Consider the following 14,773-nt stretch of genomic DNA (forward strand, 5'->3'; position numbering starts at 1 on the left):
GGATTCGTTCTTCGTACTCCCGGCGATAGTTCCTGAGGTACTTTAAAACGCCCTCTCGTCGCCGAACACCTATCTGCTAAACCAGACTCTCCTCTGTCATCCAGTGATCCGGAAGCGGTATCGCCGCTGTAAGGCCGGCATCACTTCAGAAGCACTAAACTTTTCAAAAACGGTTTTTTTTTTGAGAAATCTCGTTCTAGGTAGCGCGTGGAAGACCCTGATCGCTCCTAGTACGGCAACACTCCCAGACGGACATTTCCTCCTTCCCCACAGTCTAACTCATACAATCTGATTCACTTTTCTACCTTCAACTTCCAGCATATTTCCCTCTTACCTTTGCCGTTAGTGTTAGCGATATACGCTTGTGGATATACTTGCGATATACGCTCTTGTGAGTAGGTCACAAAAAGCCAGAGGAGGGGAATTATGTATTTTAATGCCAAAGTTTACTGACAAGACATTAAACTGAGAAGCTGAAAGTCTTAAGATTAATATTCCTAGTCGACTAAGACCAGGCAATTAAGATTGAATACAGCAAATATAGATCAGCATTTGATCGTTAGAAATGAGATAGTAAAAACAGTTGACTCCTTTGTATATTAAAATGTCTCAGGCGAATCATAAATATTTCAAACGAAGAATTTTGGAGGGGATTTCAAACGAGTGTTGAAATTCAGTCAAGGGAATAGAAGTGAAACATTGGAAGTAACTTGGCCACACTTTTAGGAAACCAGACGATGCTATTAAAAGGAAAAATTTGAGCAAGACTACTCGAGAAGAGTACGAAAAGAAACAACGGAGAGGTGTTGTTATGGAATATGCAATTCTTTATTAAATAAAAAATATTTATTTAATAGACATTCTTATGACTATGAATATTGATGCTATTAAAAGGAAAACTTTGAGGTAGACTACTCGAGAAGAGTACGAAAAGAAACAACGGAGAGGTGTTATGGAATATGTAATTCTTTATTAAATAAAAAATATAATAGACATTCTTCACCTCGTAACCTATGACGTTTAAAGCTCGAGTAGTTGAAATAAACTGTTCATGAAATAGAAGTAGAAAATAAATTTGAGGTTAAGAATTTTCTCAAGTCAGCATTTGTTTTGAAATTTTCAAGTAAACAATTTTAAAAATGACTTCTCTCATGTTTGGAGAAATTGTTGAACCAAGTACAAGGGCTTTAATAGACGAAGATATAGACGAATATCCAGCGCCTATAGAGTAAAATTTCTTTTATAGATCTTTTTAAATATCTTAAATTAATCTATTTTCAGAATTTTACCTGTATGGGAAGGCAGTTGTGAAGTACCTCATGAAATAGACTGCTTATATATTATTGAATCCGCAGATGTTAAAGATTTAGTGAATAGTTGTGTCATAGAGAAAGAAAATTCTCTATGTAAACTTAAAAATGGTGGTGTTGAAATATTCTCTATCCAGGAAAAGCAATATGTGGTGGTGTTTCAGGAAGAGAAAGAGTTAAACGTAGGAGAAGTAAGTCTTTGGTTTGCTACTTGAACAATTTTTTTTTCATATTTTGTTTATTCTCCACTTGCTTCTAATTATTGTATTATCATGAATTTTATCATGTGTTTTTATATGGAAGGTGTTAAGACATTTTTTATTTCATAATTCATCATTATTTGCATAATAATAATTACCTAATTATTTGAAAATAGGCTAATTTATTTGTGAACTATAGAATGTTTTCTTAATTATGTATGCATTTTAGAATGTGTTAATGTTAAGTCTTATAACAGCCCTACCTGTGGGAAGGTTTGTTTTTTTCTTATAATGTCCTACTCTTGAATTGTGCTTACCCTATTGCTTTTTCATATTTTTCTGAAATTTGAAACTTAGTTAACAATTGCTTTCACATCGCCAGAGGGCTTAAAAAAGCCTTATTTATGACCTGCAAAACGGGCACAATAATAATAGCAAAAATGTCCACTAGATGTCATTAGTGTCGCTATGACATGTTGGTTAAGATAAATTGTTTCTTGCAGTACTGGCTCTTTTTAGTTGTGCAGTGGAAGTCAACTTGATATCTATGTTTCTATGCAATACCAGTACTTTTGAGTTGTGCCACTAGAGCAGACAATTTTAGATATTTTCAAACTGTATGAGAATTTTGGAATTGTGTCACATTAAGTAAAAGTAATAAATTTATTGTTTTAAAAATGTCAGATCCAAAGGGCTATCAGAAAAAAAAATGAATTAATCCTATCTCGAACAGCAGTAACATAAGTAATAATATCAATATTATTGTAATGTATAATTCTGAATAATCGATTTAGTAGAAAACTTAAGATACTTTTTTTAAAGGCTATTTATTCTACACCAGCTATCAATGTAAGCATGCAGAAACAGGTTAAATATTAATAAAAAATAGCCAAAATTAATTTTAGCACATACGATATGCCTTACTTTAACAGTATATAAATATCTAAGTAAAAAATAAATATTTTTAATTACATATTTAATTATGTAATTAAAGACCAGAAAAGACTAGCTGCCACACTATACCTTTAAGCAGAACTAACCAAAACCTACAAATCTGACCATTTTTGGCTTGTAGTTTAGGTCTATCTTGCAATCAATGACTGAAATGTGATGAAAAATTCATGTTACAAGAAAGAACACATCTTTCAAAAATACTGGACAATGGGAAATATAAATGAACAACAAAGTTATATTCTGAGATCCATGTCTATAATTAAATCAACATATAAATATGCAGATAAAGGTAACATATCAAGCTGTAGTTATAATCATGCATTTTATTTGGAAAACCGTGAAATCAGAAAAAACAGGAGTGTGCAAAAGATTTTTTATATCCACCATTGGAGTTACTAATAGATGTATTCAAACTGTTATTGGGAAGAAGGAAAGTGGCTTTATAAGCAACAATCAAAGTAGTACATCAAAAAATATGGTTGAGTTGATGCTGTATGCTTTAAATATAAAAAGATAAAGCTTTAGAAAAGTACATTTTGTTTATATTATGTTATGAATTCTGCAATTTTTGATTTATATCAAACAACAATGAGTAAATATTTGTTTCTTTGTAAATTAATTGCAGTTAATTATTAGAAATTTTTTTAGCAATTACCCTTTGATAGATTAGGGGATAGATTTAGCAATCGTCAAATTAGCAGTTGCCAGATTACAACAGATGTTCACAATCTCGAAAGATATATATATATATATATATATATATATATATATATATATATATATATATATATATATATATATATATATATATATATATATATATATATATATATATATATATATATATATATATATATATATATATATATATATATATATATATATATATATATATATATATATATATATATATATATATATATATATATATATATATATATATATATATATATATATATATATATATATATATATATATATATATATATATATATATATATATATACATATATATATATATATATATATATATATATATATATATACATATATATATATATATATATATATATATATATATATATATATATATATATATATACATATATATATATATATATATATACATATATATATATATATATATATATATATATATATATATATATATATATACATATATATATATATATATATATATATATATATACATATATATATATATATATATATATATATATATATATATATATATATATATATATATATATATATATATATATATATATATATATATATAGAAGGAGGTAAAACATTGACAGATCTGTACAGCGATTATAAGACTGATTGCCAAAGAGACAATAATAAATTTGTAAAAATTGGTTTATATCGTAAACTTTTTAATTATGACTTTAACTATGCATTTCTTTCTCCCAAAAAAGATAAATGTCCATATTATGAAAAATACAAAAGTTTGAGCAGTGAAGAAAAAATAGCCCTAGAAAATACTTATGATAACTGTCATAAGGAGAAAAACTTAAACTGGGAGCTAAAAAAACTAGGACAAAGAGAATGTTACTAATTTACAAAAAGTTGCTTGTTTCGACCTACTAGCTACTCTACCTACACTATAGTGTATTTTTATGTATGAGAGAGTAATAAAACAATAAATTATGTATGCAAATCCCTAAACTGTTGATACGGGTGACTCAATGAAAAACAGATATTTGTCAACAAGTTTACAGAAGTATATAGGAAAACAATTTTAAATTGAGTATGACCACCAGGTATAAAGGTTGGAGCAGAATAGAATACAATAGTTGTGAGGGTTACTAATCCCTAAATAAGGTTGCCAGTGTCGGAGTGATGGAGGTTAACAGGTACTAATGAATTTGCAAGAAATGTAAGATGTTTATTTTATTGGTTATATATAACCAATAAAAGTTTAATAAGTACCTACCTATTTGCAAAATAAAGTTTAATTCTTTAGATGAAATAAAACGTTTTATTTTATATATTTGCAAAATAAAGTTTAATTCTTTGCCTATTTGCAAAATAAAGTTTAATTCTTTAGATAAAATAAAACGTTTTATTTTATCTGAAATGAGTGCATTCCACGAAGTAAGGGTTTCAACAATCAAACATTTAATTCTTTAATTCCAGGAATCTACGACAGTAATTGACTAGATAATTACCTTCTAAACTTATTCCACAGAAAATGTGATAGTGGGTTTTTCCATTTTGTATATAGGAAGGTCCAAGTGGCGTATTCAAAATTCTTAACAGTTCACTAAAAGTAGGTACTTCAGTTGCAAGGTGCAGTTTATTGTGTATACTAGTGTTATGGAAAATTTGGAAGTGCCATGTAAACGCCGAAAAATTGGTCCTCTAACAGTTAATGAAAAAACATTAATATTTAATTGTTTTAAATCATTTACAGACAAACGTTTATGTGAAAGTGTTGATGAGACCGTTGAGTTAGTTAGCAGTACACTTGGTGTTGGGAAATCTACGATTTACAGAGTTATTAAAAAAGAGAAATGTGGTAGTTTTCAAATGCCACGTAATGCTCCAGGGAAACCAAAATTTCAAATAGAATATCATTTTAAAGAAGGACTTCGACAGAAAGTGCATGAATTCTTCTTTAGACAAGAATTTCCAACATTGGATAAAGTTCTTGTCTCAGTTCGAGATGATAAGGATTACCCAGAAATGAGTCGAAGTACGTTATGGAAACTTTTAAAAGAAATAGGCTTCCGCTGGAAAAAGAATCCCAGAAAGTCTATTTTATTAGAAAGAAGCGATATTGTCATATGGAGAAGACATTTTCTAAGAACCATAAAGGAAATGAGAAACCAAAAAAGAAAAATATTTTATCTTGATGAAACATGGATCAACGAGGGTCATACACCAAATAAATTTTGGCAGGATGAAACTGTTACAAGTCAAAGGCACGCTTTTGTAAATAACTTCTCTACTGGTTTAAACCCACCATCAGGAAAGGGACGCAGGCTGATAATAGTACACATTGGCAGTTCAGACGGTTTTGTTGAAGGTGGTTTATTAACTTTTGAATCAACTCGTACCGGTGACTACCATGAAGACATGAACGCTGATGTCTTTCAAGAATGGTTCGAACAAATGATAGATCTTCTTCCTAAGAACTGTGTAATAGTAATGGATAATGCAAGTTATCACTCCAGACTTATAGAAGGACTGCCCACAACCAAGTGGTTAAAAAAAGACTTGCAGAATTGGCTGAGTTCAAAAAATATTACGTACCATCCCGGATCTATAAGAAAGGAACTTTATTCGTTGTGTGCCCTTCATAAAGAAAAATTTAAAAAATACGAAATTGATGAAATTGTCAAGAATCGTGGTTTTTAAAAATTAAAAAAAATGTGAATTTTTTAAAACCCTTTTTAATGTAGGCCAGTCAGTTCTAATATAGTGTGTGATAAAAGAGGTCACTTTTGTTTACATACACATAACACTTTATAACACTGAAATAATTCATTTATTTTTTACAATTATTCAAAGTAATTTTTCAATTAATCTTGAGCACGCCCATGGAGTGGTCGGAGCTACCAGTTAAAATTATGCTAATTACTCTCTCGTTCATAAAAATAAACTATAAAAGGAGACGTTTCCGCTTTCTATTAGATTTATAATTTTAAGTTGTTAACATAGCATTTCTCTATTTATGGACTTCAGAAATAGGGACTGGGAAATGTGCACAGCTATGTTTGACACAAAGGAGAAGGTAGTAAAGGTGCCATAGAAATTGGTTCATGCCTGCTGATGTATTTGGAACAAATATCTATAAAAACTGATTCTGACAATTTGAAATTCATATTTTCAAAATCACTCAGACAATTGTGGTGACTAAGGAAAAAACAAGTACTTAATTTCAATGTATCTAATCGCTATTTAGTTGTCGGCCATACTCAAAATGAGTGTGACAGCTACCACTCTATAACAGAAAGACATATCACTAAAGCTTCAAAAGGAGGGCCTATTTATCTACTGACTAATTACGCTATGCTAATCTGAACTGCTTGCTGTAAACGACCATTCGAAGTACACAAATTATGCCATAATGATTTTTTGGCCTTAAAAAAGGTAAATACTAAAACAGCGACAATTTTCAATGAAGATGTCCAAGGAAATAGTTTTCATTTCAACAATATTTGTGAAATTTATGTAAAAAAGCTCTGGTAGTCACTACTATTTCAAAACTTTATTTGCACAAGAGGAGTACAGATATTATAGAACTAGAAAATGCTTACATTGGTAGCCTTCCAGAAAAGAAGAAAAAGACCTTACTGGCCTTTGTGAAGACAAGAGTGTTCCTCCAATTCATGCTGATTTTTACCAACATTTAAAGCATTGTTAATCATAACTTTTCCTATTATCATCAATATATACATTTTTTATTTCATACTTCTTATAGTTGTTAATAAACACAATTTTCTCATTCAAGTAACTTATAGTATTCTTTATGGAATCTTTATTTCAGTTGATAGGAATAACAAAAAAATGCCAGTCTTGTCTTTGCCTTAATTGGCCTTGAAAGACAAAATGTTGATGTGCAATAGTGGCACAACTCAAAATAAGGGTTGGTTTTAAAAGTCTGTGTTACAATTAATTAAAGATTACCTAATGCTCTCCCAAATACACCAAAATGAATTTTTTTCAAAAGTCCCAATCCATATGTAGTCAAACAAATGTCAAAATTATTGGCATACTAAACCCCTGTTTTGAAAAATTACCAGTTTTTGTGTTGTGCCACTATTGCTTACAGCCGTCGATATACAATATCACACCATTTCTTGTATCTCTATTATTCCTGAGAGTACATAAAGTTGGTGGGAGAAGAAGAAACCGCATATTATATGTGATGACATAGGCTCTTTTATGTTTCATAGGTTTGTAATATTTTATTTTGTTTTAGATTACTGAGATACTGGATAAATGGATTCATCAAGCAAAAAGTATATATGCAATCACTTCAGAATCTATATATAATTATCAAAATTCACTATTGTTTGAAAGACCGCCCTTCTTAATAAGGATTCTCTCAAACACAGACAATTACATTAAATATGATAAATTAGAACAACCAAATTTGATCACTGGATTAGGTTCTGCTGTTTTATCTTATTGTATTCATCATATAATGAAAAAATGTACATTATTTGTTATTTACATAGATAAATCCCAACAACTTTCTTTTAATAGCACTCCAATTTTAGATGTCTTCAAAAACACTAAACTTCCTGTAAGAAACTATGTTGTGAAAGATAAACTATCAAATACAGGCAATTTGTATATGTGATAAGTTTTTTTATTTAAGCTATTTACCATTTCTCTAATAAAGCTAGTGGTTAAACTTTTTTTCCTAAATAAGTAATTTTGACCCTTTTTTAAGGTGAGAATCTTCTACAGAGATCTGGGAAGAATACCCAGATACTGTTGGATTCATCTGAACTATAACGTTTGAACATTGCTAAGGTTAGTTCGAGCACCTACCAACTAAACTCAACCCTCTTTCAGAAGTCCACCTGGAACTTTTCTTGAGGAAAGTAATTTCAGGCGCACTCACACAATCCCTAAATTACATGGTAACAAAGCATAGGGCTTCAAAGATAATTGAAGGCCCAGTATCATTATATAATGTCTAGGACCAAGACAAGACATTATATAATGTCTAGGACCAAGGTTTAAGGATATAATGATAATAAACAAATATGTTATACTAAAGTATGTCTCTAATTGACAAAAGCACAAATTAAAAAATTGTATTACTAGTCTCTTCAACCTATTCCCTCATCCTGTCTCGCTCTTTCCAGCGTCTCGTTTTTTATGATTTTAGTTATTATTTCCAGTACATAATCGAAGTTCTCCCTGTTCTACATAGCTAAGTTCAGTATATTATTTGGCGTGACCTCTCCTAGCTTAATTCTCAATTGCTGATGTTCTTGTAGGAAGACATTACGTTCACCACACCACATTCCATGCAGATATCGTCATTGTTTTTTTAATTCTGTATGTATAAGATCTAAAAGAACCGTGTCTGGTCAGGAATTGTGCAAAAAATAATTTATTCTGAAACTACATTTATACCATGCTTTTACATTGGTTAACATTTTGTCCATTGTGCCTCTTTCTTTGAGCTCTTGTAATTAAATCTTTATACCTGGGAAACCTTAAGACTACAATCCATACAGGAGCACCATACAAAAGGGTCGAATGTACTACTTGCAGGGACATTCTTCTTTTATGATTACTTGGCCCGCCTGTATTAGGAATAATTTTCGTAATGACCGCTATTCTGCTGTCTGGACTTCATTTTGTATCAGGTGTTTGGTAAATCATAGACCTATATCAAGAGGTATGCCTCCTAGATATTTAGCACAATTCGTTGGTACTATCGTCATACTTGTAAATTGAAAAGTCAGGTTTGGTATCGCTCTGGGTCCTTTTAATATATGTAATTATCTCTGTTTGAATATTTTGTTTGGTATAATCAAACAGATGCCAGTAGGAAAAAGAACAAGAGGAAGACCGAAACTGAGATACTTAGAACAAATAGAAAATGATATAACAACCTTAAAAATAAAAAACTGGAGAAAAAAAGCACGAAACAGATCGGAATGGAGAATAATCCTAGAACAGGCCAAGACCCAAAAAGGGTTGTCGAGCCAGTGATGATGATGATGAATTATCTCTGTTTAATTAGATGCTAGCTCTAAGTCGTTAGTTGTCATCCACCTATTAAATTTTCTTCAGCATATATTAACTTTATTTATTACATCCAGGTTTCTGTCACCTATTAGTATTGCTAAGTCGTCTTCATATACAGTTGCTGACGCACCTCTGCCATAATCTATTTCTAATATTCCATTATAAAAGACGGTCCACAACGTAGAACCTAATACAGATCTCTGTGGTACTCCAGCCGACAGTTTTTTTTCTTTACTTGTCACTTTAATATATTTGTTGGTGAGGTAATTTTTAACTATATTAGATCAAACTGTTCAATCTGGCTCTGTAAAAAGTACACATTATAACAAATTTATATTGCTCCACTTTGGGCGCTACTGTAACAAATATAGTAGGCAGATCCCTTGGGACAATGTCCCTGATGTTATAAGATCTGTAGAGTAGTGTGAAGATAAGTTTGAAACTAAATTAAAATAAAAGTTGAAACTGAATGCAGTTCGGCTAGCTGGGTATGCTTGAGACTGGCCAGTTGATACTCAAGGTAGGGTTAGGCCTATTTGCATGCCCTGAGAAAACAGTAAAGAATAGAAAAGATGTATATTAACTAAGGAAATATAAGAATAACCAAAACGAACTAAGAGTAAGTACTGACAACAGGAATATAGGAGAGAAGAATGATTTAGGCGCCAGGAAAGATGTTTACTGGACTCTTAGTCTAACAAACACTTCACCTAGTGACTTTATTGCTGCTAACTATGTTTTCTGTAACTAGATATAACCTTATTAAAAAAAAAGAAGGTTGTTTAATAAAACAGATTATTACTTATAACCCAATTTAATAATAATAAAATAGAAAAACCTGTAAACCGTAATGTACAATTTAACTTAAATACCCTATCATACAAAAACCTATTGATCCCTTTTTTTTACAATATATTTACACCCCCTAATGTGCTAAAAAAGTATGAACTTTTATTATGAAGTTTTATTCATTAATTAAAACAAAATTTACTGACAACCAACCTATTTATATATTCAAACAATTATTACCCCTCCCTATATTTAACACAATGTATCAGTTTGACAATTTCTAAGTTGATTCCAATCAGATAACCTGTAGATATAGTTCAATTGGTCTGTTCAGAAAGGAACAGATCCAAGATGAATCAGTGACGTTACCAGTAGGGCTGTAAAAATACAAAATGGACCTTTGTGCACAAATGACCTTACAAAGTGTATTAAAATCCACCCCTACCCTGTTATTACTAATACATATATATATTTAAAATATTTAATGACAAAAAAAAATAAGCAAATGATGTTAAGAAAAAATTGAATGTTATATAGATAATGATACGCAAATATGAATTATGAAAATTGACTAGAATTATTATTAAGTTTTGGTTCGTTCACTCACTAAAAGTTTAAACAATATTTAAGTAACTTATTTTTAAAATAGTACAAAAACAATAAAAAAAAGAACCTGACTACTCTCAAGCCGGGAAAAACAAAAAAAACTCCAAACTAAACTAAACTGAAAGCCATTACCCCAAATCCAAATCTTTATTGTATTGACTTGATATTCCTTCTTCCTACAGCGACCAACGCAACAATATTTCAACAATCAAACCAAAATCTTCTTTTCCAAAACTTCTAACTTAAATTCACCTCTGAATAACTTCTTTTTCTGATAACTTGAACCTCGTGACGTTGGTCGTTGTAGGATCACTCTTCTGACCCGTTCGAAGGTTAGATATAAAGTGAGCTCTTACACTTTTAAAATCGTCGGCTTCCGTCAGTTCCAAGCTAAGCGGAAGCGGCAGGTAAGCAGTTTGACCAATTGATAATACGATTACATGTATAGTTGGTTGCATACCTTACAGGCAGAATTAAGTTATTTTAAATTTCTCAGTAACGATAAAGTAATCTTATCGTTACAACATACGTATGTCACAAATCACAACTACTAGTTCAATATACAGTATACTTCCTCTATAACTAACACGTTTACCTCGTTTATTACGAGGTTTCGCTTATAACGAGGTATATTAGATGTCCCGTGAAATTTCTATTGAATTATAACCCTCTGGCGATGCAAATTTGGTTATAACGAGAGAAAATAAGATCGAGAAACGGCCGTGGTTATAAATAGATACCCTTTTTAACTGCCCCGCAATAAACTTCTTTACAATAAATATAATTGTTTCACATATTTAGAAAATATGATAGATAGAATGATACTGGACAATTTAAAGCAATCAAAAATGACAGACTTCTTCAAATTGCAGAAGCAATAATTTATGTTATCCTTGAAAATACGCTTTATACAGAATACAGATTTTTTGTTTTAACGTATATTATTGACAATAAAAGTAAACAACTTTTTTTCAAAAACGCCATTCAAACAATATTTATTAGCATCTTATATTGCTCCGAATGGCTTCACTATAGGAAGTTATGTTTTAAAAAACTACATATTCATATGTATGCACTGATAATTATTGTTGTCTGATATAACGAGATCGGCTTCTTCTTCACCCTTAAGTAATCCAACTTTCATATCTTGTTTAGTCTAGTTTTTAGCAATGTATATTTATGACTAATTCTATACAAACTATGTTTGTCAGAAAGAAAATAAAGTATTTGGACATAGGCCTCCCCAAATCAATCCAGTGTCTTCTAGTTTGCGCCACTTGCTTCCAGTTGTGTCCTCCGATCTTCTTAATATAATCAGCCCATCTCATTTGTGGTCTTTCTCTGATTCTCTTTCCTAACCATGGCCTCCACTGTTGTTTCGTGGTTCCTACTCTTATCTTTCAGTCGGGCATTGTGTCCTGCGAAGCTCCATTTTAATTTGGCAGCCTGCGTCTTTTACTTTGGTTAACGAGATCGGCTCATAACGAAGTCTGCCATTTCAGGTCTCGTTATAGAGGGAGTCTACTGTATAATAAATCAGTGCAAATGCTGGCCTATGCTGATGATATCAAGGTTTCGTTGGGACAACGAAAAACGCTGTACGAGAGGCGTGTATAGCATTAAAAACATCAGCTACAAAAATGGGTTTAACAATAAACACCAACAAAACGAGGTTTATGAAAATAAGCACGCAACCACAAATCCTACGACCACTCGTTATAGAAAACGACGTCATCGAAGCAGTGAACGAATTTTGTATACCTGGGAGCGCTCCTTAACACTGGAAATAATACTACTGCAGAGATAAACCGCAGAATTTGCACGGCCAACAGATGCTATTTTGGGCTTAATCTCCTTAAATCCAAATTATATCGAAAAATACAAAAATAAAATCATGAATTACAAAAATTAAACTCTACAAAACAATAATACGCCCAGTCCTAACATATGGTTCAGAGACCTGGACTCCAACAAAAAATAATGAAAACATGTTAGGATGTTTCGAAAGAAAAGTACTAAGGCGAATCTATGGAGCAGTGAATAACAATGGAGTGTGAAGAAGACGATACAAATTCGAACTTTATAGAATATACCAGGAACCTGATATCGTAAAACATATTAAGATAGGACGTTTGAGGTGGATAGGTAAATGACCCAGCTAGAAAAACGCTCCTTGATATAACCATTTGTCAGAGAAGAAAAGGAAAACCGAGAACAAGGTTCCTCGATAACATCGATGAAGACATGATAAACATTAGAATACGTGCTTGGCGAAGAAAGGCAATGGATAGGGACGACTGGAGAGAAATTCTTGAGGAGGCTAGGACCCATGTAGGGTTGTAAAGCTAGAATGATGATGATGGATGTATGATGAAAAAAAACCATGGTTCTTCTCTGAGCCCTCCTAAAGTAGTGAAATGATAGTGACTTACTTGTGTTCTAGCTATGTCTAGTGCATACCTACTGGAGATGCAAATAAATTTGACACTTTCCAGGATTGTCAGTTCATTAGCCAAATGGACACTTATGAAATTAAAGTGGTATTCTATTGTAATTTAGATTAAAACCCAAACTTATCTGTTTACTTACTTCTGTATAAAATACTTATTGTAAATTGGTTATTTTTATTATATAAATAAATAGTTATGTTATGGTATTTCAATTTTAATTATACAGGGAATATCTCTAATAATGTTACAGGATATACAGGGTGTTTAAAAAAAGGGTGCCTAAATATAGGTTTTTTTATAGATATATTGTAGATTGTAGATTTTATGACATCATACTTTCAAAACAAAAGTTGCAGTATCTACGATTCTGTAAGTTTCAGCATGACTAGTTCAAAATTCAAACGGATAACAATCTTATTGAATTTTGTTGTAATCTGGCAAAGTATTGTACAAAGTAATTGATATGGCAACCCTGTTAGTATGACGTTTTGAAGCCGAAAGTAATGCTATCTATCGATGATAAATATCACCGATGTTTCAGATGGAGCCACCTCTCTACAACACAATTCGATGGCGGCAGTTCAAGATATAATTCTTGTTTAACGAGATTTTTCATACCTTTATAGGAAAATATATTCAACGTTTTAGTGCAAATATTTTCCACTTTTACAGTTTTATATATGTTATTAAAATTTCGTCCGGTTTTTACCGGTAGCTTTATTCTAAGCCGGAACATATTATTTTTTCCTATTGTGGCAAAACTGTACGTTCAAAAAAGTCATAAGTATTTCTCAGAATTACATCTTTATGTTGTAAGAAAATTAACAAAACTGTATGTGTGTTTTTCCCGCTTTATACTCAAATTTTTTGAGTGTAGTTTGTCTTTTAGGTGGTGCAGATCAACCTTAAATCTAACACGCGAGTGATGGCGTAATTTTTTGAGGTGAGTGAATCTCCTTTTTTTTAGCAAACCAGTCCAATTGAAAACGACATTCAAATAAATAATATATATGGGAGTTATAAAGGTCAGACGTCAGAATCCATGACAAGTAATCATTTTCCAAATAAAAACTAACGTAAAAATAAACACCATATTTATTATTAATTACATATATACATATTAAGAGAGTGTCGGGCAGCTTAATTTTAACTAATTATCACAGAAAAAATATTTGCTTAAAGATGTAATACCACGTTAAGTACAACAATGTACAAGTAGAGTCGACTCCAGATGTATATCCTACCCTACATATCCTACCAATCAACAGTTGATATCGATTTCAAACAAATACCGAAAAAATTAACCTTCCCCTAAAACAACATTTTCTAACTATACAGTGTGTAAAAGCCAAATGGAATAAATTCATTATTTAGGTTACTGTACATATTTATAAAAAATCCCGAAACACGTCATATTTAAATTATAACTTGACATTCTTTAACGTGAAAATGCAACCCCTACCTTCAACCCCCTTAGAATGACAGGTACAACTCCCAATTTTTAAAATAGGAAGTATAGGCTTGTGATATATCGTTTGAAAGGTCCTTTCATTCTCCATTCAAAAATGTTGTCGCTTTCAAGTTTATTAAGATTAATTAAGATAAAATAAATTAAAATCATGTGGTTACCGAAATTCGCTACAATACAATCAAAAACTAAAATGTAATGCAAAACGTAATAAAATGTAGAACACGAAAAAGAACTATAAATGTTAAT

The 14,773-nt window shown here is 31.0% G+C and overlaps 1 protein-coding gene across 1 annotated transcript; it reads left to right on the forward strand.

Moving 5' to 3' along the window:
- Positions 1 to 1,058: 1,058 nt before the first annotated feature.
- Positions 1,059 to 7,805, forward strand: LOC140449399 (uncharacterized). The gene is made up of 3 exons (XM_072542558.1): positions 1,059 to 1,228; positions 1,282 to 1,501; positions 7,419 to 7,805. Exons 1-3 carry the CDS (start codon positions 1,140 to 1,142, stop codon positions 7,800 to 7,802), a joined length of 693 nt encoding a protein of 230 aa, XP_072398659.1. The 5' UTR covers positions 1,059 to 1,139; the 3' UTR covers positions 7,803 to 7,805.
- The last annotated feature ends 6,968 nt before the right edge of the window (positions 7,806 to 14,773 follow it).

The sequence above is a fragment of the Diabrotica undecimpunctata genome, chromosome 9, assembly GCF_040954645.1.
Source record: "Diabrotica undecimpunctata isolate CICGRU chromosome 9, icDiaUnde3, whole genome shotgun sequence".
Classification (NCBI taxonomy): Eukaryota; Metazoa; Arthropoda; class Insecta; order Coleoptera; family Chrysomelidae; genus Diabrotica; species Diabrotica undecimpunctata.

Excerpts from the sequence above, each read along its gene's own strand:
- LOC140449399 (XM_072542558.1), top strand. The coding sequence starts at position 1,140 with ATGACTTCTCTCATGTTTGGAGAAATTGTTGAACCAAGTACAAGGGCT. Across the intron at positions 1,229-1,281 it reads GAATATCCAGCGCCTATAGA|AATTTTACCTGTATGGGAAG; the intron begins GTAAAATTTCTT and ends ATCTATTTTCAG. Across the intron at positions 1,502-7,418 it reads AAGAGTTAAACGTAGGAGAA|ATTACTGAGATACTGGATAA; the intron begins GTAAGTCTTTGG and ends ATTTTGTTTTAG.